The 27,041-nt window shown below is 39.0% G+C and overlaps 1 protein-coding gene across 4 annotated transcripts in view; it reads left to right on the top strand.

Moving 5' to 3' along the window:
• Positions 1-27,041, top strand: part of LOC118643112 (oral-facial-digital syndrome 1 protein-like) — a 77,286-nt gene that overhangs the window by 42,950 nt on the left and 7,295 nt on the right. For all 4 annotated transcript variants that reach the window (XM_036281020.1, XM_036281016.1, XM_036281018.1 and 1 more), the window contains 8 exons: positions 73-146; positions 9,817-9,902; positions 10,843-11,032; positions 12,041-12,165; positions 12,706-12,817; positions 22,258-22,827; positions 23,327-23,450; positions 24,556-24,656. In XM_036281020.1, the coding sequence (XP_036136913.1) occupies positions 73-146; positions 9,817-9,902; positions 10,843-11,032; positions 12,041-12,165; positions 12,706-12,817; positions 22,258-22,827; positions 23,327-23,450; positions 24,556-24,656 (1,382 nt within the window). The remainder of the gene's footprint in view (positions 1-72; positions 147-9,816; positions 9,903-10,842; positions 11,033-12,040; positions 12,166-12,705; positions 12,818-22,257; positions 22,828-23,326; positions 23,451-24,555; positions 24,657-27,041) is intronic.

Below are 27,041 nucleotides of genomic sequence, written 5' to 3' on the forward strand. Positions count from 1 at the left end.
AGGTAAGCCCACACATTGATAAGATTCAGACATTGAAAGTGACACACTCATTTTAGACATTCTTATTCTCAGGTATCAACTTGAGCTGAAGGATGACTACATTGCCAAAACTAACAGACTGGTTGAAGAGGAAAGGAAGATTAAAGGTAATTCTTGGGGAGGGAAAGCTGTGTTTTTTATTTCTAATTACAAGTTATTAGCTTCCTAAATTAGGCCTGTTGTAAATTTAATATATACTTCTATAATTATCTCTCTATATAGCTAATACTTAATTATTACTACAAAACTACACATATTTTGTCTTTTTAATTTTACAGAGTTTGAAGAATAATCATTATGTTTTACTGTGTTTTGTAAATCTTCCTAATTAACATTTGGTATATTCACAAAGGTCAGTGATTTACTGGGAGGATTTTATCCAATTCTATCTGTCTATTTCAAACAAAAAAATTAATATGTCAAAAGTAACCCTTGAGAGGAAGATGGTAGTGGGCAGACCGGAGGGAGGTTGAATGTGTGAGAGAGTGAGCTAGAGTGTGAGTGGATGTGAGGGTGGATGACCAAACTCTTGCAGTGCAGAGATGTGGACCAGAAAGTTCCTGTGCTGTGGATGGGAGCAGCCAGCCACTGCAGTAAGCTGCTGTTCGGGGAGCTTCTCCCTGTGTCATGAGGAGGTCTCACCATTTTGGAAGATCCTGGGTCTTCCCTGGGAGTAGGCAGTGGGAGTGGATAGGGCCCAGCAACCTGAGCCCACCAGTGCACCTGACACCATCAGACCAGTGGACACTGTGTCAACACAGACCAGTGTACAGTATAGTGGAGCTTCCAATGTCCCGGACATGAAAGCCATAGACAGCCGGGAGCCCAGCACCATCCCCCATAGTAGCAGCCCAATCAGAGTTGAGATATATTCCCAGTGACAGAGGCTGGGGAGCATACATCCATTCCCAGGCACCAAAAACACAGACCAGCAGCTGAGACTCATCCCCAAAAACTATAGCAAAAGCTGACCAGGAGTTGAACCCCACAGAGCAGCAGCACTCTTCAGCCATAATTGACAGGACCTGGGGCTCAACAGAGGCCTGTGAGATCCAGCAGCTCACAAGAGCAGTGGGAAGCTGGAGCCCAAGAGGGGCTGGTGCAATCCAGCTTCCCGCTGGTGAGACCTGCAGGGTTCAGAGGCACCAGACAGGCCTGTGCGACGTAGCAGCAACTGTTTGATCCAGTGACCCACAGGACCTGAAGATTGCTGAAGTACCAGAGAGGCCTGTGTGACCAAGCAGGGACTGTGTGATCTAGTTACCATGGGACCTGCAGGATGCTGAAACAACAGAAAGCCTGTGCCACCCAGCAGCCCATAACATAGACACAGAGCCGGTTCACAGAGAGACTGGGTGATCCAGTTACCCACAGGACCTTCAGGGTGGGGGGCCACCAGAGAGGACTGCGCGACCCAGCTGTGCAAGAGATAGGCGTAGAGGATGTGAAAATGGAGGGGGAGAGACTGGAAACTACACAGACTACTTCCCAGGACCACATGAGAATTAAAACTAAAATAAGGACAAATACTCAGAAAAAAGCAACAGTAAGGTAGCAGGACAGGACCATATAACCAGGGATACTGGTAGGATCTGCGGAGGTGTGAGGGGGTGGCGGGTTGGAAGCCCATGAACAGTAGCAGTCTTAGCTGTGAGCAGCACCCTTGGGGAATAAAGACCAAGCCCACTCCACAAAGCGCTAAAATAGTCATAGCCACTCACCTGGGGGCTACAGGAGATGGAGGGCAGAGTGGGCTGGAACTCTGTGGGGACACCTGGGATGTGGAAGGGACTCAGAGTTTTCGCTGAGTTGCAACTACAAAGGATGGTGGCTAGTGTGCTCCTTCCAGAGTTGTGAGGAAAAGCAGCATCCCCCTCCTCGGAGATTCAGCCAGGTGAGGCAAGGAAATGAAAATTGAGGCTCATTAATAATCAGCATCAATCCCACCCTCTGGAAATCTTCTTATGCTGAACACCAGAGCTACATTCCAAGACACTAAGTAAATGAAAATACTAGCCACCAGGAAAAAGAAGAGGATAATTAAACCTTTCCTGGGCTTGCAAATCTACCCAGGAAAGTAAGAATTGACAGTGGTGTTTAACATGGGCCCATCAATGCTCATCCAAACCCAGCAGAGGGAGCCACAAACAGCAGAACACCAAAACCCACAGGGAAAATTTGGAAAGCTCCAAAATCCACTGAGAAAGCCAAAATGATGAAACAACAACAACAAAATCCCAAATAAAAGAATAAGAGAACTCTATTGAAGATAAGATCAATGAACTGCAGCAAGGCATATAAGCAGAGGTAGAGTTCAGACCCATGATTTTGAGGAAGCTCCACATCATGAGTAAGGATATCGGCACCAAAAGTAAAGATAAAACAAACAAACAAACAAACAAAAAAACCTGAAAACCAACCAAGTGGAAATGAAGACTGACATAGCAGAAATTAAGAACACATTGAAAGGACCAACCAGCAGAGTAGAGGAAGCTGAGGGCTGGATCAGTGAATTAGAAGACAGGGTAGAAAAAAATCAATTGGAAAACTAAAAGGAAAAAACAATTAGAAAACAGGAAGACAGCTAAAGAGAACTGTGGGACAATTGGAAACATAGTAACATTCACATCATAGGAGTCCCTAAAGAGGAAGAAAAAGGGTTAGAGAATATATTAAAGAAATAGTGACAGAAAATATTTCTAATGATGAAGGAAGAAGGCATTCATGTTCAAGACACACAGAGAGCCCCATGTAAAAAGAACACAAGCAGGTCCACACCAAGACACACAGTAATTAAAATGCCAAAAATTAAAGACAAAGCATTCTAAAGGCAACAAGAGATAAGCAATAGGTTACCTACAAAGGAAACCCCACAGGACTTTGAGCTACTTCTCAATAGAAATACTACAGGCTGGAAGGGAGTGTCATGAAGTAATCAAGGACATGAAAAGCAAGGATCTGAATCCAAGACAACTCTATCCAGCAAGGCTATCATTCAAAATAGGTCAAATAAAAAGCTTCCCAGACCAAAATATAATATAATAAAATAAAATAAAATAAAATAAAATAAAATAAAATAAAAGGCTAAGGGAATATATTAACACAAAACCAGCATGGCTAGATATGTAATTAGTAGAAGAAATAGGGAGAAAAATAGAACCACACTAAAATAAAATGGCAATAATTAGTATATATCAATTATTACCTTAAATGTGAATGGTTTCAATGCTCCACTAAAAAGACACAGAGTAGCTGACTGGATAAGAAAGCATTACTCACATATACATTGTTTACAAAAAAACCCACCTCACAACAAAAGCCTCACATCGGTTGAAAGTGAAGAAATGGAAAAGAATCGTTAAAGCAAATGGATAGGGAAAAAAAGCTAAGGTAACAGTCCTCATATCTGATAAAGTAGATTTCAAAATGAAGGCCATCACTAGACACAAAGAAGGCCACTACATAATACTGAAAGGATCTTTTCAACAGGAAGATATTACCTTCGTAAACATATATGCACCCAACATAGGAGCACCAACATATATTAAAATTTTCTGGAGGACTTCAAAGGAGAAATCAACAGCAATGCAATCATAGCAGGGGACTTCAATACTCCCCTGACATCACTGGATAGATCTTCCAGACAAAAAATTAAGAAGGAAGCAGTCTCTAAATGCAGTGCTTGATCAAATGAATTTAATAGATAGCTATAGAGAATTATACCCCAAACTGCAGAATTCACATTCTTCTCAAGTGCACATGGTACATTCTCAAATATAGACCGCATGTTAGGGCACAGTCTAAGTCTCTACAAGTTCAAGAAGATTGAAATCATATCATGCATCTTCTCAGATCACAATGGAATGAAATTAGAAATCAGTTGCAACAAGACTGTGAAGGACATTTGAAAACATGGAGACTAAATAGCATGTTATTAAACGATGAATGGGTTACCATGGAGATCAAGGAAGAAATTATAAACTTCCAGGAAACCAATGAAAATGAACACACAACAACACAAAATTGGTGGGATGCAGTAAAAGCATTTCTGTGAGGGAATTTTGTAGCAGTACAAGCCTACTTCAAGAAACAAAAAATTTGTAACAGACTATCTACTCTCACAACTTAAAGAAATAGAAAGCAAACAAAGAAAACCCCAGAGTAAGTAGAAGGAAGGAAATAGTAAAGATCAGAGCACAAATAAATGACATGGTGACCAAAAAAACAATTCAAAGGATCAATGAAACAAAGAGTTGTTTCTTTGAAAAGATAAACAAAATTGATGGACCCTTAGCTAGACACATCAAGAAACAGAGAGAACCCAAACACACAAAATCAGAAATGAAAGAGGAGAAATAATAACTGACACCACAGACATAAGCAGGGTCATTAACAAATATTATGAATTATTCCTAATAAATTCAACAATCTAAGTGAAATGGACAAATTTCTAGAAACACAGTCTCCCAAAACTGAACCGGGAAGAGAGAGAAAACTTGAACAGACCAGTAACAAAAAAAAAAAAAAATAGAAGATGTAATCAAGACTCTCTCAGCAAAAACAAACAAACAAAAAAACCAATCTCAGGCTCTCATGACCTCATGGGGGAATATTATCGAACATTCAAAGAAGAACTAATACCCATTCTCCTCAAACTATTTCAAAAAATTCAAGAAGAAGGAAGACTTTCAAACTCGTTTTATGAGGCCAGCATAATTTTAATTCCTTAACCAGAAAAAGACACTACAAAAAAAGAAAACCACGGGCCAGTATACCTGATGATCATAGATGCCAAAATCCTGAACAAAATACTAGCAAATTGAATACAGCAATACATCAAAAAATTATTCACTATAACCAAGTGGGATTCATTCCAGGAATGGAAGGCTTGTACAATATTCTCAAATCAATAAATGTGACACACCACATAAAGATAATGAAAGATAAAAATCATATGATCATATCAATAGACACGGAAAAAACATTAGACAAAATCCAGCACCCATTCTGGCAAAAACACTCAGCATTCTGGGAATAGAGGGATCATATCTTGACATAATAAAAGCCATATGTGAATGGCTTACAGCCAACATCATACTCAATGGGCAAAAACTGAAAGCATTTTTCTTAAGAATAGGAACAAAACAAGTATGCCCACTTTCATCACTCTTATTTAACATAGTACTGGAAGTCTTAGCCACAGCAGTCAGACAGGAAGAAAAAAAGATCCAAATTGGAAAAGAGGAAGTGAAACTATCACTATTCACAAATGCCATGATACTATATGTAAAACACCCCAAAGACTCCATCAAAAATTTACTAAATGAATTGTGCAAAGTAGCAGGATACAAAATTAATGTCAAGAAATCGATGGCATTCTTATACCCAATGATGAATTCACAGAAAGAGAAACTAAGAAAACAATCCCATTTACCATGCAGCAAAAAAATTAAGATACCTAGGAATAAACTTAACCAAAGAAATAAAGGACCTAGTCACAGTAAACTGCAGGTCATTGAAAAAAGTAGAGGAAGTTGTAAAAAACTGGAAGCACATACCTTGTTCATGCATTGGAAGAATTAACATCATTAAAATGTTCATACTACCCAAAGTAATCTATAGATTCAATGCAGTTCCCTTCAAAATACCTATGACATACTTCACAGATCTAGAACAAATACTTCAAACGTTCATATGAAACCAAAAAAGACCATGAATAGCCACAGCAGTCTTGAAAAAGAACAAAGTTGAAGGGATCACATTACCAGATTTCAGGTTATACTACAAAGCCATTGTAATCAAAACAACCTGGTACTGGCACAAGAACAGGCAGATTGATCAATGGAACAGAATAGAGAACCCAGAAATAGACCCAAGGCAATATGCTCAATCAATATTTGAGAAAGGGGCAAGAGCATACAGTGGAGTAAAGACAGCCTCTTTAATAAATGGTTTTGGGAAAATTGGACAACTACATGCAAAAAAGAAAAAAGAAACTAGACCATTAATTTACATCATACACAAGAATAAACTGAAAATGGAGAAAAGACTTAAATGTAATTCATGAATCCATAAAAATCCTGGAAGGAAATGTAGGAACAATATTTCAGACATCATACGCAGCAGAATTTTTATTCATACATCACATAAGGCAAGAGAAACAAAGGAAAATATGAACACATGGGACTACATCAAACTCAAACGCTTCTGCATACCAAAAGAAACTACCACCAAAATGGAAAGGCAACCTACTGTATGGGAGAGCATAATTGCCAATGGTACATCAGATAAGGGGTTAATTTCCAATATATAGAGAGTGCTCATACAGCTCAACAAAAGGACAACAAAGAAACCAGTTAAAAGTAGGTTGAGGTACTAAATAGACACCTTTCTTCCAAACAGGACATACAAAAGCTAAGAGACATGAAGAAATGCCCAACATAACTAGTCATCAGAGAGATGCAAATTAAAACAATAATGAGGTGTCACCTTACACCTGTCAGAATGGCCACCATCAATGTATAATCAAACAAGTGTTGTTGATACAGTGGAGAAAAAGGGACTCTAGTACACTGCTGGTGGGAATGCAGACTGGTGCAGCCACTGTGGAAAACACTATGGTGTTACCTCAAAAAAATAAAAAATTGAATTGCCATTTGACCCAGTGTTTCCACTTCTAGGAATATACCCTGAGAAGCCTGAAACACCAATCAGAAAGACTATGTCTGAGTAGCACTATTCATAATAGCTAAGGTCTGGAAATAACCCAATTGTCCATCAGTAGACAAATGGATAAAAAAGCCATGGTACATATACCCAATGGAGTACTATGCAGCTGTAATAAAGAATGATCCCTCATCCTTTGAAAAGACATGGAGGGACCTGGAGAGTATTATCCTAAGTGAAGCAAGTCAAGCAGAGAAAGATAAGTATCACGTGGTTTCACTTATTTGTGGAATATAATGAACATAACAGTCTGAGGAAAGAGGTAGTCCCAAAGACGTGGAAGTGGGGTACAGACTGACATTCCTCAGAAAAGGAGGTGGTGGGGGTGAGATAAACCACAGAACTTATTTGCATGTATGAATGAACAGTGGACATGGACAACAAAGGTATGGACAGGGCCCAATGGGAGGGGGAGGGAGGAATCAGTGAGGGAAAAGAAGAAATATCTGTAACAAAAATAAATTAATTAATAACAAAATAATTTTTAAAAAAGCAATTACAGTTTCAAAAAAAAAATAGAGTCTTCCCCTGTAGAAAGGCTTGGAAAATACATGGTTCAGAGTTTTTGATATGAACCAACCATTGTGTTCCTACTGGGAGTTCACCAGTGCCTGAGGGTCATAAACAGTTACTATTGAAAAGATACATACTAATTGACTTCAAAATAAATAAAAATTCAACGGTGATAAAAAGTAAATAAATAAATAACCCTTGACCTGACAGGAAGTAGAGTATTTAGAATTTTTTCCTGCCTATGACCACCTTCACCTTGTTATCTATGTTTATGAGTCTGGTTTTGTTTATTGAATTTTTTTTTAATTCCACATATGAGTTAAATCATGCATTTGTCTTTCTCTGTCTGATTTAATTCACTTACCGTAATGCTCTCTAAGTTCATCCATGTTGTCTGAAATGGCAAGATTTCCTTCTTTTTATGGCTGAGTAATATTTTATTGTGTACATATGCTATATTTTCTTTATTCATTCATCTTTTGATGGACATCTAGGTCACTTTCAAATCTTGGCTGTTACTGGGGGTGCAAATGTATGTCTTTTTAATACAGTGGGTTTTTTGTTGGAGGGGGGGGCTTTTGGTTATATGCCAAGCAATGGAATTGCTGAATAATACGGCCACTTTTAAAATTTTTTTTGAGGACTCTTGATACTGTTTTTCATAGCATTGCACTAGTCTGCATTTCCATCAACAGTGTATGAGGATTCCATTTTCTCCACATCCTTGCCAGCATTTTGTTGTCTGTTGATTTATTGGTGATAGCCATCCTGATAGGTATGAAGTATGATATCTCATGCTGGTTTTAAGCATGAAAGACTTTATATTTATGCTTATGGGAAATTTTATTTTAACTTTTCTTCCTGTGACCTGGTTCCTTATTTCTTTTACTTCTAATATATTTTTATGCTTCATAATTTTTTCAGTTGACATAAAACTGTTATATATAGTAGCACAGTACTAGGAAAATTGGATAATTATTCTCCAGTATTTTACATTTCAGTACATTTCTTGGAACTTCTTGCCTGTGACAAGAAGTTGAATTTTAGAGGAAATTTCCAAGGAATTCTTGGAGTAAACCAGGTCTGGATACTTGATATTGACCTGTAAGGTCGCCCATGGTGTGACTGCTCCTTTGTGACTATCTTGTGAAGACTAATATTTCTTTAGGGATTAGTATGTAGTAAGCAAATTAGTTTTTGATATCTGTATAGACTTGTATTAGATGAAGTGAAAATGACAAAATAGTGACTATAAAATCAGGAGACAAATCTTTGTGTTTAAGGAAATTCAGATCTGTTGGCATGAGAGCTCTTGAATATGATGTGACTGGTTGGTGTCTGTAGCGAAGGAAGTTCACCACATATGTGACCATTTTGACTAACTTCTTATCACCTTTTAGGTAACAGGGCTTAGTTCTTACTTGCCCTGCTGATTTTTGACTCTGACATCTGCTATTTTAGATTATGAAATAATAGTTATTAGGTTTGACATGTTGCCCCTAAATTTTTTTTTCTCTTCTAATTTTTTTATTTTATTTTTTTACCCTTACCCAAGGACATTTTTGCATTTATCTTCAGATAGAACAGGAGGGAAAAAGGGAGGAAGAGAGAGAATGAAATATTGACGTGAGAGACACATTGAATGGTTGCCACCCACATGGCCCCAGCCAGGCCTGGGACAAACTGCAACCAAAGTACGTGCCCTTAGCAGGAACCAAACCCTGGACTCTAGTCCACCGGCTGATGCTCTAACCACTGAGCAAAACCGGCCAGGGCCTCTTCTGAGTTTTTTCAATTTATCATTTTTGTTGAAAGTATTACAGATGTCTGCCCTTTTTTCCCCCATTGATTCTCTCTCTACCCCATTCCTGCCTGCCCCCAGCTTTCCCCATTCTGTTGTCTGTGTCCACTGGTTATGTATATATACATATATATATGTATATATGGTCTTTGGTTTATCTCTTTCTACCCCCATCCCTACCCTGTGAGATTCCTCAATCTGTGTCTCTGGGTCTGTTTTGTTTATCAGTTTATTTTGTTCATTAGATTCCATATATAAGTGAGATCATGTGATACTTATCTTTCTCTGACTGGCTTATTTCATTTAGCATAATACTACCCAAATCCATTCATGCTATCTCAGAGGATAGATCTTTCTTTTTTACAGCTGTATAGTATTCCATTGTATAAATGTATGTCAACTTTTTTTTTGAGGAAGGGAGAGAGAGAGAAACTTCAATGTGAGAGCAAAACATCAGTTGGCTGCCTCCTGCACACCCCCTGTTGGGGAATGAGCCTGCAACCCAGGCATGTTGCCCTGACCAGGAATTCAATTGGGACCCCTCAGTCCATGGGATAATGCTCCAATGGCTGGGCTACCAGAGCATTTTTATCCACTCATCTACGGATGGACACTTGGGCTGTTTCTAGATCTTAGCTCTTATTAGTAGCACTGCTATGAATGAAATGGTGCATAAATGAGTTTTGTTCACTGGAAAATATGATGTGTAATTGGTTGACTTCCTTTTTCAAAAAAAGCTGTACTTGTGCAAGAGCAGCCCACAACTGTTAATTCAAGAAAGGAAGAACTCAGTCATCCTGCAAACCATGTGAAAGAACTTGAGGTAATTACTAAGCCTGTAATATTTTTTTAAATTGATGTTAGGCAATATATGAAATTTTAGCGTGTCATCCTCTTGATACGTTTAGACTATTTACTGTTTGACTAAAACGTGATGGCCGAACTTAAGTTAATTAAGCAATTCTTTTTAATCTTAGTCTCATAGAGAAGCATAGGGAGAGTACGTCCTTTGGGGTCTAGAGTTTTGCTTGAATCCTGTGTCATTTCTTTCCCTTACTACTTGTGTGCTTCCTGACAAGTTTTTTAAACATTGAGATGTTGTCCACAGTATGTGGTGTTGAACTCATAACTGTGGCCAGTACATTTTAGTTTCTACCTCAGCCTCTTCTTCCTTCTCATAGCAGAAGGTAAAAATTCCTATTATTTCATCAGAATCTTACAGGTTTTTCACATGCCACTGTGACTTCATTTCTGTTCTTTTATTTATGCTATCTGAAGGACAGAGCTGGAACTTTACCTACCTAAATACATTCTGCATATAAAATGTATTTTTGCTGCTGTAACGACTTAATTATTTGAGATCTTTGTAGCTTTTGTATGCAAACATGAGATGTGCAAAAGACAGCACACACAGCACGTTTGTGATAGCTCACCTTTTTGTATTTAAAAGCATATATTGCTACAGTCTGTGATTGCTGTTGGGATCTTGGTTGTATATGGAAAACAGGGTGATAATCTTAATCAGAAGCACTCTGTAGGACAGGATACTACATAAGTATAAAGTTGGATATATGTCCCCTTGCCCCAACTCTTGGGCAAACAAGGACTTTAGTGGTTGTAGTCAGGTTTCTTACTACAGGGAGCCAGACTTGTTGAGGGACCTGAATTAAAGTGGGACTCCCCACTCAAAGCAGCCAGCCAGCTTTTACAGAAGCAGTGCTGCAAGCAGTGCTCCAATACAGGTTTCACTTTTTCAATTCCAGCTTGAGCTCGAGTCTCTCAAGGCCCAGTCTTTGGCGATAACAAAGCAAAACCACCTGCTGAATGAAAAGATAAAAGAGATGAGTGACTATTCACTGCTAAAAGAAGAGAAACTAGAGCTTCAGACACAAAATAAATTACTTAAACAACAATTGGAAGAGAGCAGAAATGACAACTTTCATCTCTTAAACCGTATGTCTTTTCTGATTTGCATGTCTTTGTAATTTGTATGTGCTTAGTATTGTGAAACTGTTTTGTACCTGTAAGGGAGGCTTCAATTGGGAGAATTTTATAAAATTAAGGTCTTAGTTTGCAGAAGCACTTTGCTATTTGCTTTTTGCTTGCTATTGGTATTGCATGATTACTAGTGTCATTAAGAAGAAATACTTTTAAACTGCACAAATCTGCCTCTCTGGATTGTACCAGTCTCCCTTTGCTCTCTGCTGCTCAGGTTTAGTGAGTGGGTTCACCTTCAGGCCAGGAAGGAGGGATGATAGTGAGATTGAGGCTGCTGTTATCCCCTTCCCAACATACCTGTACCTCCTACACCTCTACTGTGGGCTTTGGGCTGGTCCTGTGCCTCTCAGCCAGGCATGATCCCAGTGCTTTGCGGGATGGCCTCTCACTGTGCTCTTAAGCCTGAGCCACCCCTTTCTATTTTGGGGGATTCTTTCCTCCCTGACCCTCTAGGCACAAGGAGTGTTACAGTATGGCCCCTCTACTAGCCCAGGGAACTATACCATCTTTTGTGGCTACCTTACATGAGTTGCCTTTAATTGAGGGTCCTCCAGTGACTGAAATGGGGGAACTCGATCTGCTGTCTGCCTGGACTCTGAGTGCCGCTGACAGAAGCACAGATCAGATGGGACTTCAGGGTAATCAGCAGGCTTGGATGAGGGCTCCTTCTACATCTTCTGTGTGTGGCAGAGAAAAGAGGCAGATGTTCAAGTTAATTTGAGGATTGAAAATAATTTTTTCACTTGGAGTGGACAAGGAAAAGTGAAATATACATTTACATGCATTAAATTCTTAAATCTGTGAGTCAAGATTGCTCTTAGTCCATTTTAGAATTAATAGATATTAACTACATGTGTACAAAGAAAAGAAAGCAATTTAAAATCTCTTTAGCTGCTTTTGCTACGTGAAATGAGAAAACTTATGGTTGGTAATCACCGGGCTTTTTTACCTTCTTTGCTATAGCTCAGCCATCTCCTGAGCTGCTAAATTCTCAGAAACAATTAAAGAAAGCAGGAACTGCTAACGTGTTGGAGCATAAGGAATTCGAAACCCACAAGGAAGCTCTGCACAAACAGCTGCAAAGTGAAGTGAGTACTGCACTCTGCTTGCCAGGTGTTAGACCGGCCCATTTTGTACATGTGTAAACTTGCCATATGTCACACCGGCGTAAATCAGATCAATTTTAACATAAAAACTTACTCCTCCAATATGCTAAGATTATCTTTCTTATCTGAGAAAATCCTGGAGTGAAGGTATGACTTTATATTTATAATGGTAATAAAATCCAGAGGAAAGCAAACACACATACACACAAAATTGTCCAAGTCCTGATGGTGCCCACTATTAGTGTCTCTTGATCCTCTCCTTGTAACTTATAAATATTGACAATCTCTTTATGGTGTCTGCCGCATGCCCTGCAGTAGCTATTCTTTGAGATGAATGAAAAAGGAGGTGGGAAATATGTTTGTGTACTTTGTTGTTTTCTAGGGACTTGTGGATCACAGACAAACCTGCTTAGAATAGGCAAAGCAGAAAAAGAGAATAAGCCCAATAAGAGACTTGTTCCTTTTGAAGTAGATGAGGATTTCTTTTATACTGATTTCTTTTTCTTCTCTAAATCTTTTCAGATTGAGCATTCTGCAAAGCTGAAGGCCCAAATATTAGATTATGATGCCTCTGTAAAGACATTAACTATGCAGGTGGCTGATTTAAAATTCCAACTGAAACAAACCCAGACAGGTTAGAGACATTTTTAACCTATAAGTGTGTGCATGTATGTGTAAAACTTCTGATGTTTGTGGGAATATCATTACTCACTGAAATTTTATTAATTCTCATAGTAGCAAAGAAAGCCATAGAAATATGTCATCTTAAAAGTACATTTCCTATTCATTTCAGGAATACCAGTGAAGTCATCAGCTAACCTGACTTGCTTTTACAGGTGTCCCATGGCTTGAGAGAACCTCATACCACAAATAAGAAAGGTGTGGTGATGATGCACCTCAAACTCATTGTGGACCTAGGCTTTTCTTTTGTATTTGTACCTCCAATAATAAGATCAATCTGACTCTTCAGTGCTGTTTCACGTTCCTCAAGAGATGAGTAAGCATAAGAGAGAAGCAGGGTGGTTTATGTTACATTATTGTAAATCACATTGATTATATATACTGTTTTTGTACTGCGCTTCTGAAATTAGTTGATTGATCTTGGGCACATTTAACATTCTTGAACCTCAGTTTCCTCATGTGTAATGGGGATGAGAGTATCTCCTGTGCCACAGGGAAGATGAAATGAAATGGATCCCAGTGGAGCACCTGGGACACATCAGACACTCGGAAGGGTTGCTGCTATCAAGTTATTGCATGTCTTCACTGAGGATGCATATCTGGCCTTTCCTGCTTCATAGGAAGTGTACTTTTTTTGCTGCCTTCAAGCTCAGAAAGAAGGAACTTTCTGTGTGTTAGCAGTTGAATTGGTTTCTCATGCTTCCTGATGCTGAACCTTCCTCAGTTCCCATTTGCACTCTTTCCTCATCAGTTCTTTTTTAAAAAATTTTTTTATTAATTTATTTTAGCTACAGATGTGTCTTCTTTTTTTTACCCATTACACCCTCCTCCCCATACCCTCTACCCCATACCCAGCTTTGTTCATTATATTCCACAATTAAGTGAGATCATGTGATACTTGTCTTTCTCTGCTTGGCTCGTTTCCCTTGGATACTACTTTCCAGGTCCCTCCAGGTCATCTAAAATGATAAGAGATCTTTCTTTCTTACAGCTGCATAGTACTCCATTGTGTATATCCACAGCTTTTTTATCTATTTGTCTATGAGGGACACTTGGGCTGTTTCCAGATCTTAGTTATTCTCCCCATCCCCCCCATCCTGTCCCCAGCTTTGTTGTCCGTGTCCATCAGTTATGCATACTGCATATAAGTTCTATGGTTTATCTTTTCCTCCCCCCTTTCCCCCTCTCTCTTCTGAGGGTTGTCAGTCTGTACCCTATTTCCATGTCTCTGGGTGTACCCTGTTCCTCAGACTGTTATATTCATTATATTCCACAAATAAGTGAGATTATGAGGTATTTGTCTTTCTCTGCTTGGCTTGTTTCACTTAGGATAATACTCTCTAGGTCCTTCCATGATGAACTCACAGAAAGAGAAACTAAAAAAACAATTCCATTTACCATCCTGGCAAAAAAAATTAAGATACCTAGGAATAAACTTAACCAAAGAAGGAAAGGATCTATTTGACCCTTATTTTCTCTCAACAAGTCTATTTGCCAAACTGCGCACAGCTGAAATCATGGTGATCTCCAATGATGAAAAATATTTTGAGGATAGAACCTTTTCAAACACATGCATGGTTCTGGAGGCATTGCTGGAGAGCAGCGGCCACATGGAATGGCTGTACATGGACTGGCTTGTGTTAGGTATTTCCAGTATCTGTACACCTTTTTACCTGTGTGACCCAGCCTCAGCCCCAATCTGTAATGTGGGAGGAGGGAGAGGTCCCAGACTTGTTATAACTGTAGGTCCTCACTTTCTTATCTGATTCTTGGACCCAACAGTGGATTTGTCACAGCCCTGGGAGTTCTGGGGAATCATCCTTTAGCAAACCAAGTGTACAGTCAGATGTTTGACTATCTGTGCTGGGTAGAATAAATAAAGATTATGAATGGGTTTGCATCAGTTCAGGTCTCAAGTTTGCTTAGGCTTTGTGACCAAATAAATTACGAATCAATGTTCAGTTCTCAGAGTTTTTTGGATTTCAAGACTGTGTATTATGGATTATGAAATAATATCAGGTATTAAGAAAGACAGCATGTGAAGCTATGGTTGCTACATAAAAGTTCTCAATAAAGGCCAGTAAATAACTCAGTATCAGCATGGCTTCAGAAATGGCTTAATGTAAATGTTTCTTTTTATTAGTACCTCCTTTCGTTTTTCAAAAAAATTTCCAAGCATATTTGAATTTTCTTTTATTTTAAATACATTTTCTGTGATCTTTTATTTTTATTTTTTTATGTTTCTTATTTTTTTAATTAATTTTTTTACTTTTGTTACAGATGTTTCTCTTTTTACCCCATTGTTTACCCTCTCTCCCTCCTTCCCCACCTTGTCCCCAGCTTTGTTGTCCATGTCCATTGTTCATGCATACGTGCATATAAGTTCTGTGGTTTATCTCTCTGCCACCACATAGTCTTCTAGGGATTGTCAGTCTGTATGTCACTTCCATGTCTCTGGAACTACATTCCTCAGACTGTTATGTTCATTATATTCCACAAATAAGTGAGATCATATAATACTTTTTTTTCTCTGTTTGGCTTGTTTCGCTTAGTATAATACTTTCCAGGTCACTCCATGTCATCTCAAAGGATAAGAAATCTTTCTTTCTTACACCTGCATAGTACCCCATTGTATATATATACACCACAGCTTTTTTAACTATTCGTCTACTAATGGACACTAGGGCTGATCCAGATCTTAGCTATTGTAAATAATGCTGCTACAAATATGGGGGTACATATATTCTTTCTGATTGGTGTTTCAGGGTTCTTAGGGTATATTCCTAGAAATGGGACCACTGGGTCAAATGGCAGTTCTATTTTTAATTTTTTGAGGTAACACCATATTGTTTTCCATAGTGGCTGCGCCAGTCTGCATTCCCACCAGCAGTGTACTAGAGTGCCCTTTTTTCCACACCCTCACCAACACTTGTTGTTTGATGATTTGTTGATGGCGGCCATTCTGACAGGTGTGAGGTGATACTTCATTGCTGTTTTAATTTGCATCTCTGTGAAGATTAGTGATGTTGAGCATTTCTTTATATGTCTCTTAGCCGTTTGTGTGTCCTTTTTGGGGAGGTGTCTGTTTAGTTCCTCTTCCCATTTTTTAATTGGGTTCTTTGTCTTCCTTTTGTTGAGCTTTATGAGCACTCTATATATATTGGAAATTAACCCCTTATCTGATATATCATTAGCAGTGATGCTCTCCCATACAGAGGATTGCCTTTCCATTTTGAAGATTGTATCTTTTGCTGTGCAGAAGGTTTTGAATTTCATGGAGTCCCATGTGTTTATTTTCTTCTTTGTTTCTGTTGACTTAGGTGAGGGATCAGTGAAAATTCTGCTGAGTATGATGTCTGAAATTTTGTTGCCTACAGTTTCTTCTAGGATTTTTATGGATTCACAAGTCACATTTAAGTCTTTATTTATTTTGAATTTATTCTTGTGTATGGTGTAACTTGATGTTCTAGTTTCATTTCTTTGCATATAGCTGTCCAATTTTCCCAACACCATTTATGAAAGAGGCTGTCCTTACTCCACTATATGCTCTTGCCCCCTTTGTCAAATATTGATTGAGCATATTGCCTTAGGTCCATTTCTGGGTTCTCTGTTCTGTTCCACTGGTCTATATGCCTTGTGCCAGTACCAGGTTGTTTTGATTACACTGGCTGTGTAGTATAATCTGAAATTTGGTAATGTGATTCCTTCAACTGTGTTCTTCTTTTTTAAGATTGCTATTCAAGGTCTTTTTTGTTTCCATATGAACGTTTGAAGTATTTGTTCTGGTTCTGTGTATCTTGGTATCTTGATAGGAACTGCATTGAATCTATAGATTGCTTTGGGTAATACGGACATTTTAATGATGTTAATTCTTCCAGTGCATGAACAAGGTATGTGCTTCCACTTTTTTATATCTTCTTCTATTTCTTTTTTCAGTGACCTGTAGTTTTCTGCAAATAGGTCTTATATTTCTTTGGTTAAGTTTATTTCTAGGTATCTTAATTTTTTTTGCTGCATGGTAAATGGGATTTTTTTTTTTAGTTTCTCTTTCTGTGATTTTGTCATTGGTGTATAAAAATGCCATGATTTCTTGACGTTAATTTTGTATCTTGTTACTTTGCCCAATTCATTTATTAAGTCTAGTAAATTTTTGTTGTAGTTGAGGTTTTCTACATATGGTATCAGGTCATTTGAGAATAATGACAGTTTCTCTTCCGCTTTCCCATTTGGATCCCTTTTACTTTTTCTTCCTGTGGCTGAGACTTCCAGTACTATGTTAAATAAGAGTGGTGAAAGTGGGCATCCTGTCTTGTTCCTGTTCTTAAGGAAAATGTTTTTATATTTTCCCATTGAGTATGATATTGGCTGTAGGTCTTTCATATATGGCCTTTATTATGTCTAGATATGATCCCCCATTCGCCGATTGGTGAGCATTTTTATCAGAAATGGGTGCCGGGTTTTGTCGAATTCTTTTTCAGCATCTATTGATATGATCATATGACTTTTTATCTTTCATTTTTTTCATGTGGTGTATCACATTGATTTGTGACTACTGTACCAGCCTTGCTTAGATGCATCTCACTTGGTCATGGTGAATAATTTCTTTGATGTATTGCTGGATCTGATTTGCTAGTATTTTGTTCAGGATTTTGGCATCTATGTTCATCAGTGATATTGGTTTGTAGTTTTCTTTTTTAGTAGTGTCTTTTTCAGGTTTTGGAATTCGAAATATGCTGGCTTCATAAAACGAGTTTTAAAGTCTTCCTTCTTGAATTTTTTGGAATAGTTTGAGGAGAATGGATAGTAGTTCTTCTTTAAACGTTTAATTAAATTCCCCCATGAGGCCATGGGAGCCTGGGCTTTTTTGTGCCGAGAGAGTCTTGATTACATCTTCAATTTCTTTTGTTGTTACTGGTCTGTTCAAGGTTTCTTTCACTTCCTGGTTCAGTTTTGGGAGACTATGTGTTTCTAGAAATTTGTCCATTTCACTTATATTGTTGAATTTGTTATGAATTACTTATAATATTTGTTAATGATCCTTTTTATGTCTGTGGTGTCAGTTATTATTTCTGCTCTGTCATTTCTGATTTTCTGTATTTGGATTCTCTCTGTTTCTTGGTGAGTGTAGCTAAGGGTCCATCAATCTTATTTATCATTTCAAAGAACCAGCTCTTCAGTTCATTGATCCTTTGAATTATTTTTTGATTTCCATGTCATTTATTTTTGCTCTGATCTTTACTATTTCCTTCCTTCTACTTGCTCTAAGGTTTTCTTTCTGTTTGCTTTCTAGTTCTTTAAGTTGTGAGGTTAGATATTCTGTTAGAAATTTTTATTGTTTCTTGAGGTAGGCCTATTGTGCTATGAATTTTCCTCTCACAACTGCTTTCTCTGCATCTCAGAGGTTTTGTGTTCTTGTGAGGGTTTTTAATTTCTTCCTTGATCTCCATGGTAACCTACTCATTGTTCAATAACATACTATTTAGCCTCCATGTTTTCATATGTCTTTGCATGTTCTTATTGCTTTTGATTTCTAGATGCATGCCATTGTGATCTGAGAAGATGCTTGATATGATTTTAATCTTCTTGAACTTGTAGAGAATTAGTTTGTGCCTTAACATGTGGTCTGTTTTTGAAAATGTCCCACGTGCACTTGAGAAGAATGTAAATTCTGTGATTTTGGGGTGTAATGCTCTGTAGATATCTATTAAATCTATTTAATCTAGTGTTTTATTTAGAGTCTTGTTAATTTTTTGTCTAGAATATCTATCCAGTGATGTCAGTGGGTTATTGAAGTCCCCTGCCATGATTGTATTGCTATTGATTTCTCCTTTGAAGTCTTCCAGAATATTTTTAATATATGTTGGTGCTCCTAAATTGGGTACATATATGTGTACCAAGGTTATATTTTCCTGTTGGAAAGATCCTTTCAATATTATGTAGTGTCCTTCTTTGTGTCTAGTGATGGCCTTCATTTTGAAATCTCCTTAATCAGATGAGTATTGCTATCCAAGCTTTTTTTTTTTTTTTTGCTTTCTGTTTGCTTGAAAGATTTTTTTCTATCCCTTCACTTTCTTTTTTTTATTAAAATTTATTTTATTTACTTTTTAATTTTATTTTTGTTACAAATGTTTCTCCTTTTTTACCCCATTGGCACCCTCCTCCCCATACCCTCCACCCCGATCCTGGCTTTGTTGTCCATATCCATTGGTTATGTTTACATGCATATAAGTTCTGTGGTTTATCCCTTCCTCCCCCACCTCTTCTGAGGGTTGTCAGTCTATACCCTACTTTTATGTTTCTGGGTCTACCGCATTCCTCAGACTGTTATGTTCATTATATTTTGTATATAAGTGAGATTATCTCTTCACTTTCAACCTATGTGAGTCTTTTGTTGTGAGGTGGGTTTTTTGTAAACAACATGTATGTGAGTCATGTGTTCTTACTCAGTCAGCTGCTCTGTAGCTTTTTATTGGAGCATTCATACCATTCACATTTAAGGTGATAATTGATACATACTTATTTATTGCCAATTTTGTTTAGTGTAGTTCTATTTTTCTCCCTATTTCTTCTACTAATTACAGCAGTCCTTTTTTTAACATTTCCTGAAGCGCAGGTTTGGTGCTAATGTATTCCCTTTTTTTTTTGTCTGTGAAGCTCTTTGTTTGACCGTCTATTTTGAATGATAGCCTTGCTGGATAGAGTTGTCTTGGATTCAGATCCTTGTTTTTCATGACCTTGATTACTTCATGCCACTTCCTTCTGGCCTATAGTGTTTCTGTTGAGAAGTCAGCTGAGAGCCCTATGTGGGTTCCTTTTTAGGTAACTTGTTATTTATCTCTTGCTGCCTTTAGGATTCTCTATTTTTCTTTAATTTTTTGCATTTTAATTACTATATATCTTGTTGTGGGCATGTTTGGGTTCTTTCTACTTTGTATTCTCTGTGCTTCTTGAACTTGAATGCCTTCTTCCTTCACCAAGTTAGGAAAGTTTTCTGTCACTGTTTCTTCAAATATATTCTCTAACCCTTTCCCATTTTCTTCCTCTTTAGGGACTTCTATTATATGAATGTTAGGTTTGCAGTTGTTCCACAGTTCTCTTAAGCTGGCTTTCTGTTTTTTAATTGTTTTTTTTTCCTTCTGATTGGTTGATTTTTGCTACCCTGTATTCTATTTCACTGGTGTGGTTCTCAGCTTCCTGTCCTCTGCTGGTTAGTCCTTTCAATGTGTTCTTAATTTCTGCTATGTCACTCTTCATTTCTACTTGGTTGGTTTTTAATGTTTCTGTATCTTTACTCATGGTGCTGATGTCCTTACTCATGCTGTTGAGCTTCCTCAAGATCATGGCTCTGAACTCTACCTCTGATAATTTGCTTAGCTGCATTTCATTGCTCTCATCTTCAATGGAGTTCTATTATTCTTTCATTTGGGATTTGTTTCGTTTCACAATTTTCGCTATCTCTTTGGGTTTTGGAGCCTGCCAAGTTTTCCCTTTGGGTGGTGGTGTTCTGCTGTTTGTGGCTCCCTCTGCTGGGTTTGGATGAGCCTGGGTGGGCCCACATTAAATACCATTGTCAAGTCTTACTTTCCTGGATAGAATTGCAAGCCCTGGAAAGGTTCAGTTACCTTTTGCTTTTTCCTGGTGGCTAGTATTCTCATTTACTCAGTGCCTTGGAATGTAGCCCTGGTGTTCTGCGTAAGAGGATTTCCAGAGGGTGGGGTAGATGCTGGTTATTAATGAGCCTTAATTTGCATTTCTTTGCCTCATCTTGGAAAGGCTGAATCTCCAATGGGTGGCTTTGCTTTTCCCCACAGCTTGGGGAAGGAGCACAGTGGCTACCGTCTTTTGTGGCCTTAACTCAGCAAAGACTCTTAGTGCTCTCCAAATCCCAGGTGTCCCCAGAGTTCCATCCAGCATAGTCTCTCCTCCCTCTGCCGTAGCCCCCATGTGAGTCCCTGTGGTTATTTTAGGGCTCTGTTCTGTCTCTCTGCACTGTGGAGTGCGCTTGGTCTTTATTGCCCATGAGTGCTGCTTGCAGCTAAGACTTCTGCTGACTGTGGGCTCCAAGCCCACCACCCTATTGCACCCCCACAGATCCTTCCAATGTCCCTGGTTATATGGTCCTGTCCTGCTGCTTTTCTGTTGCTTTTTCTCGAGGATTTGTCTATTTCAGTTATAATTCCCATTTCGTCATGGGAGATCGTCTGCCTAGCTTCTATTCACTGCGTTTCTATTTTTCGCATCCTCTATGCTTGTCTTGTGCACAGCTGGGTCGCATAGGCCTTCCTGGTGCCCCAGCACCTTGCGGGTCCCGCAGGTAACTGGATGGCACAATTTCTTTGGGGTCCCAGCTCTATGCCTGTGTTATGGTCTGTTGGGTTGTAGAGGCCTCTCTGTTGTGTCAGCACCCCTCAGGTCCCATAGGTAACTGGATGGCACAGTCCCTACTAGGACACATAGTCTCTCAGGTACTTCAGCACCCCGAAGGTCCAGTGGGTTCTTGGATTGCACAGTTCCTGCTGTGTTACATAGGCCTCTCTGGTGCTTCAGCATCCCGCAGGTGTCTCAGGTAACTGGATAGCAGAGTACCTGCTAAATCGCACAGGCCTGTCTGGTGCCCTGAACCCTGCAGGTCCCGAGAGCAGGCAGCTGGATAGCACCAGTCTCTCTAGGGCTCTGACTTCCCACTGCATTTCTGAGCTACTGGATTGCACGGGCCTCTATGGAGTCCCAGGTCCATGGCAGCTGAGGAGTGCTGCTGCCCTATGGGGTTTAACTCCTCAGCTATTGTTGTAGTTTTAGGGGATGGGTCTCAGCTACTGGTCTGTGCTTCTGTTGCCTTGGTGTCTGCCTTCTGATGTCTGCTCCCAGCTTTGTTGCTTTTGGGGGGATTTATGTAGAATCTGACAGGGCTGCTACTATGGGGGATGGTGCTGGGCTCCGGACTGTCTGTGGCATTTGCAACTGGCACTTTGGGAGCTCCACTACTGTGCACTGGTCTGTATTGACACAGAGGTCCACTGGTCCGATGGTGCCAGGTGCGCTGGTGGGCTCAGGTTGCTGCGCCCTAGCCACTCCCACTGCCTTCTTCCAGGGAAGACCTGGGATCTTCCAAAATGGTGGGACCTCCCCGGAGCACAGGGAGAAGCGCCCTGAAGGGCAGCTTACCGCGGTAGCCAGCTGCTCCTGTCCACAGCACAAGAAACTTCTGTTCTGCATCTCTGCACTGCTCGGGTTTAGTCGTCCACCTTCATGTCCACACACACTCTCTCACATATGCGCTCACTCTCTCACACACTCACCCTCCCTCTCATCATGCCCTTGCCATCTTTCTATTTTTTGCATATTTGAATTTTATTTTCTGCTCATTTATCACATCATCTCTGTAATCCACAGCGCTGGAGAATGAAGTATACCGCAATGCAGAAACGTCTCTGTTCCCTCGTTCTGCCATCAAATTGATGGTATCTTCTGACAGTGAAATAAGCAGGGATTTCCTGAAAAATCTCAAACAGGAGAAGCTGATGTCAGGCACAGTCACACCAAAAATCACAAATTATCCATGTGCAAACACGGATGCTAGCTCCCCTGATTCTGACCTTGAGTTTATAGCCACCACCAAGGCAAGAATGAAAGAACTAGAGCAGGAGGCCAAATGTTTAGAAAAAGCTTTCCTTGATTACCATCAGAGAGTTAGTCAGTACCCTGCCACTAGAACACCACTAGCATCCAAGAACCCACCACCTGTGCACATGCATGGACCTCTCAAGAACATGACTTCAAGTTCCTCGGAAAGGCATAGCCTTGCAGAGGAAGGGGCTGTACCCAAGCAGCTTCCGGTGGGTAACATGGCAGAAGTGTTGGGCAAAATAGCCTCATGGATCCACAGAGGTACTGGCAGATGCCTCTCTTCCACTCCCATAGAGAAAGCTAAACAAAGTGTTGATGGTGAAATGCATCTGGAAGGTAAGCTGCAGAAAGAGTTGCAGGATTCTCTGGACTTGGATGGTCCTTAGTGGACTTCTTATCTGATTAAGAGTGAGCCCTAGACCGCATGAAGGAGCAGAAAGCACATGCTTAGCTGGGCCCAGAAAAGCTTGGGCCTGGGATATCTCTAGCCTGATCACTTGTGTCCTGCTTACTAGCAGCTTTTCCACTATGGCACAAGGTTGGTGTGGGAGGCAATTGGATAGAGTGGCAAGCTCCCATTATACTTATTAGCATGTGAACATGCTCAGAGTGATAATGACTTTTCTCTTACTGCTGATTAGTTTTGTACAATTTACCGTAATCACTGCAGTGTTGTTGAGGTATTTGAATCATTAATGTTGTGAATCATTTATACATACTCAATTATTTACAAGGATAATAGATTTTTGAAACTAGTAGCACTCCTTAGAAACCACATTACTTTTTTCTCCATGTAATTTGTAATGTTTTTGCCCTGATACCTTCTGCCCCTTAGGTCTAGCCCAATTCCACGTTGCTGCCACTAGTCCTTCTGAAAGAATGCGCCAGCCTTTACCAACTGAGTGTAGGCACAGCCTTTCCATTCATTCACTCTCTGGCCCTCTGGAGCGGAAGGCTGAGTAAGTCCTATATTCTGGTTGGACCCAGCCAAGTCTAGTGAGCTGCATGGGGTCTCAGCCTTGACTTGTTGGGTATGTTAAGGTGATGTTCAAGACCACATGAGATTATAGAATTTACTGTCAGATTGTGAGATGAGGTGTTGTCTTTGAGACTCTTCTGAATTATGTGGGGAAAATTTCTTTTAAAAGATAAGTGATTTCTCCTTGCATGCTAAACCTAATGTGTATAATATGCACTATGGTAGCAATAAACGTCTTTATAGTTCCATGAATAGAATTGTATTTTAAAGATCAAAAAGTATTCTACAGAATCTGCAAAAGCAAATAAATTGTTTATTTTTAAACTTCCAAGTAGTTTCACATATGAAAAAGTCATTTAAAAAATATTTTTATTGAGATGAATTCTAAAGTAGTAATGGGTCGTAGGGTCTGATTGCTGAAGTAAGATAGAGTAGATGTATAGAGCTCAGCGTTGGGTCAGCCAGGCTGGGATTCAGGTGACGTGGGACTCCTGCCTGTGCCTGATTCTTATGGTAAGAGACTCTGACTCCTTAGTTCTGAGCTCCGGGATGGACATCTGGCAGCATATTAATTCACAGTTGAAAACTACCACATGTCCTAGTGCATGTAATATGTATATATCTTATATCACTCGCTCTTGTGATAAAGCCAAGAGACAAGACACTCACACGGTGAGTTAGGACACTTTAATGCACGTGGGGCTTGTAGTATTACATCTTCAGCTGAGTCATGCAGATGGTGTGTAGAATTTATTTTTTTCAAAAATGTTTTGTGGTTCTTGAAAAAATAAGCTCCTAGGAACAGCATTGAGAGTGCAACATTACCCCTTGTCTACAATGGTAGTTCCTATCTGACAGTGTAAGGTGGTTATGAGGAGTATCTGAGCTGGAATGATGCCTGGTACATGGAGAACACTCAGTGCAGGATATAATAATAATAAGTACAGGATTGCTCTTATTCTCAGTGAGCACAGTTCATTCTCTAAAGCATTTTCTTTAGTTACAAAAGGCATTTTATTATCCTATGTTCTTGTGTTTTACGTTATTCCACCTGCACACTCACAAATTTTATTCTTCCAATCCAGCTTTTATCAGAGAAAAACTGAACTTCAAGACAGAAATGAATTTTTAATTTTGGACAAACTATCTTATAAGGCTAATGAGGAATTAGAATCATCATTTCAATGTAAGTTCAAATATAAGTACTGGTTTTTTATAAGTTAAAAATGTAGAAAGCTTACTTTTGATAAAACATATCCATTGTTAATCAAAGTAGTTAAAACCATAAATGCCAATGTATTGCCTCATTTTTCTGTCACAAAGATTTTCAGGGTTACCTTTGAGTTCCGTTTGTAAAATTTAGTATGATCAGTACTTTCAAAGGGTTAGCCATGGCCAGAAGTAAACCCTTAACTTAAAATACCAAGTTTGAGATTGCCTCAGATTTCAAATAAGTGATTTTATAGTTTTTCTTTTGTTGTTTTTTATGGAATATAAAGATGCTAAGTTTTCAAGTTGTACAGATTCTGTTAGCAGCCTCAGATTTAGAAAACCCCTTCTTAGTGAAAGAATGGAGGTGAAAATATATTAACTTCATTGTCCAGAAACTAATGTCCTGGCTCTGGCCTTACGATAGCTTGTTCTCTGGGATCCGACTGGCTAAGTATAAAACCAGGATGCAAAGTGAACTGTTTCTGAAGTCTTTATATTTGAATATAACTTATTGTGCACCTAGTGAGCTTCATCACTAAGTCTGAAAGTGTACTTTGAACATTTAAATGAGAGGACTTAGTAAAATTTGCAAATTCTTTGCAATTAACTTGGATAACTTGATTAACTAATTCTTTGCTATTTAAACGGAGTTCAGATGATTATTAGCAAACCAAGTAAATTCTTCTGTCACTTTCCTGCTGGGTTAGGAATCTAATTTAGGAAAAAAATGTAATTCTTTAAAATGTAAGAAAGCTTTGAGAAGTGAATACATTGGCAAGAGGTTATGCTAAACACATCTTAGAATTAATTCTCTAGGGAAAGGCCTGGCCTGGTTGCTTTGGCTGACACTTGAGCGCTCCATGATGAGCTGCACTCCCTTTCTTGCTGTTGTTAAAGACTCATGGGACACTCATTGGTACCTCATGTAGATTCAGGGGACACAGCAATGCAGTTTAAAATGGAGGGCCTCCAACCTCCTGGTGACATGCCTCACTTGGACACTGCTGCAGCTGCACTTCCTGCCAGATCTGTCTCCTCTTACTACCCAAGTAAGTTCCTTGGCTGTAGCTACAGGGAATATGACCATGTACCAAATGCCAGTCTGTGCCCTGTAAATTATTTCATGTATCATTGCAGGATTGTTTGTAAGCATAAATTATTCAAAGTCAAGGTTGTGATGATGCCATCAATAATGACATTTGTTAGGTAACTCTCAATCTGGACATATAAAGAGGAGAAAACTGGGAAACAAAGGCTTCTCATTTAGTCTTCCTGGGTCAGTGGCTTTTACAATTATTTTTTTACTTGTCCAGAGTCTGACAGAGAAGTTACCTTTTTTGCATAAGACACTTCTGAGAAAACTATTCCTTTTGGAGAAATCATAGTGTAAAACTGAAATGATGATTAATACCCATATACATATTTAGTGTGATTGTAGTTATGTTAATATTTCTTTGTTTTCTTCCTTCGTGTTTTAAAAATTAGGACAGAAAATTTTTATATTTAGGAAGAACTGATGACACTGGAGGAAACTGGTCATTAGACTTGTCTGGCCCAGTTTCTCCTTTCTCTTACCTTATTCAGATTGAGTCCCTCATCGGTGTGGACTCAAAAGGAAGAAGCGGTAGAGGGAGACTGGAGCTTCATTCTAGCCATGTATCTTTCTCCTTGAACAAAATTATTTAAGCCTCAAGCTTAAAAGGAAATTCCTCAAGTAAAATCACTTACTGTTTTCCCAGTGTTTTGTCAGGACTGTCATACCCCAAACCTACGTATGTATACGAAGCCTCTTACAAGCAGTTTATTGGTTTAAGTTAGCAAACTCAGGGATATGAGGAATTACTGAAAGAAGCAAGATACTTTGAAATGGTTGATGTTGCTGATTTTCAGAGTAAATCATTCTGGAAAGCACTCATTCAGTGAGACTTGACAAATAACTTTCTCTGTTCTGGGCGCTTTCCTTGGAGCTGGGCATATAGCAGTAAGCCAAACCAAGTTCTTACTTCACGGAGCTTTTAGTGGGAAAGTAAGTTAGCAAGCCATCACCAAGGACTGACCACCAGTGGGATAGGTACTAAGTAAGGGCAGTGGCCAATCAAGAGTGAATATGATAAGGAGCCATTTGGCAAGAGACTTGGGTGAGTAGGGAATAAAAATAATGTAAGACAGTAAGGGAAACTGAGTTGTTAGGTGTTCTACCTCTGAGATATAATGTAAATTATAACAATGACTCTTAAAATTCTTCTTAAATAGTGTGTTTACATTTTGATCATTGGAAAATTCTCTTAGTCATCATTTCTACTCTTCATATGGGTACAAAGGGAAATGAAAAAGGGCAAAACTTGGTATCTTTGAGGCA

Source organism: Molossus molossus, unplaced genomic scaffold (assembly GCF_014108415.1).
Source record: "Molossus molossus isolate mMolMol1 unplaced genomic scaffold, mMolMol1.p scaffold_m16_p_30, whole genome shotgun sequence".
Taxonomy (NCBI): domain Eukaryota; kingdom Metazoa; phylum Chordata; class Mammalia; order Chiroptera; family Molossidae; genus Molossus; species Molossus molossus.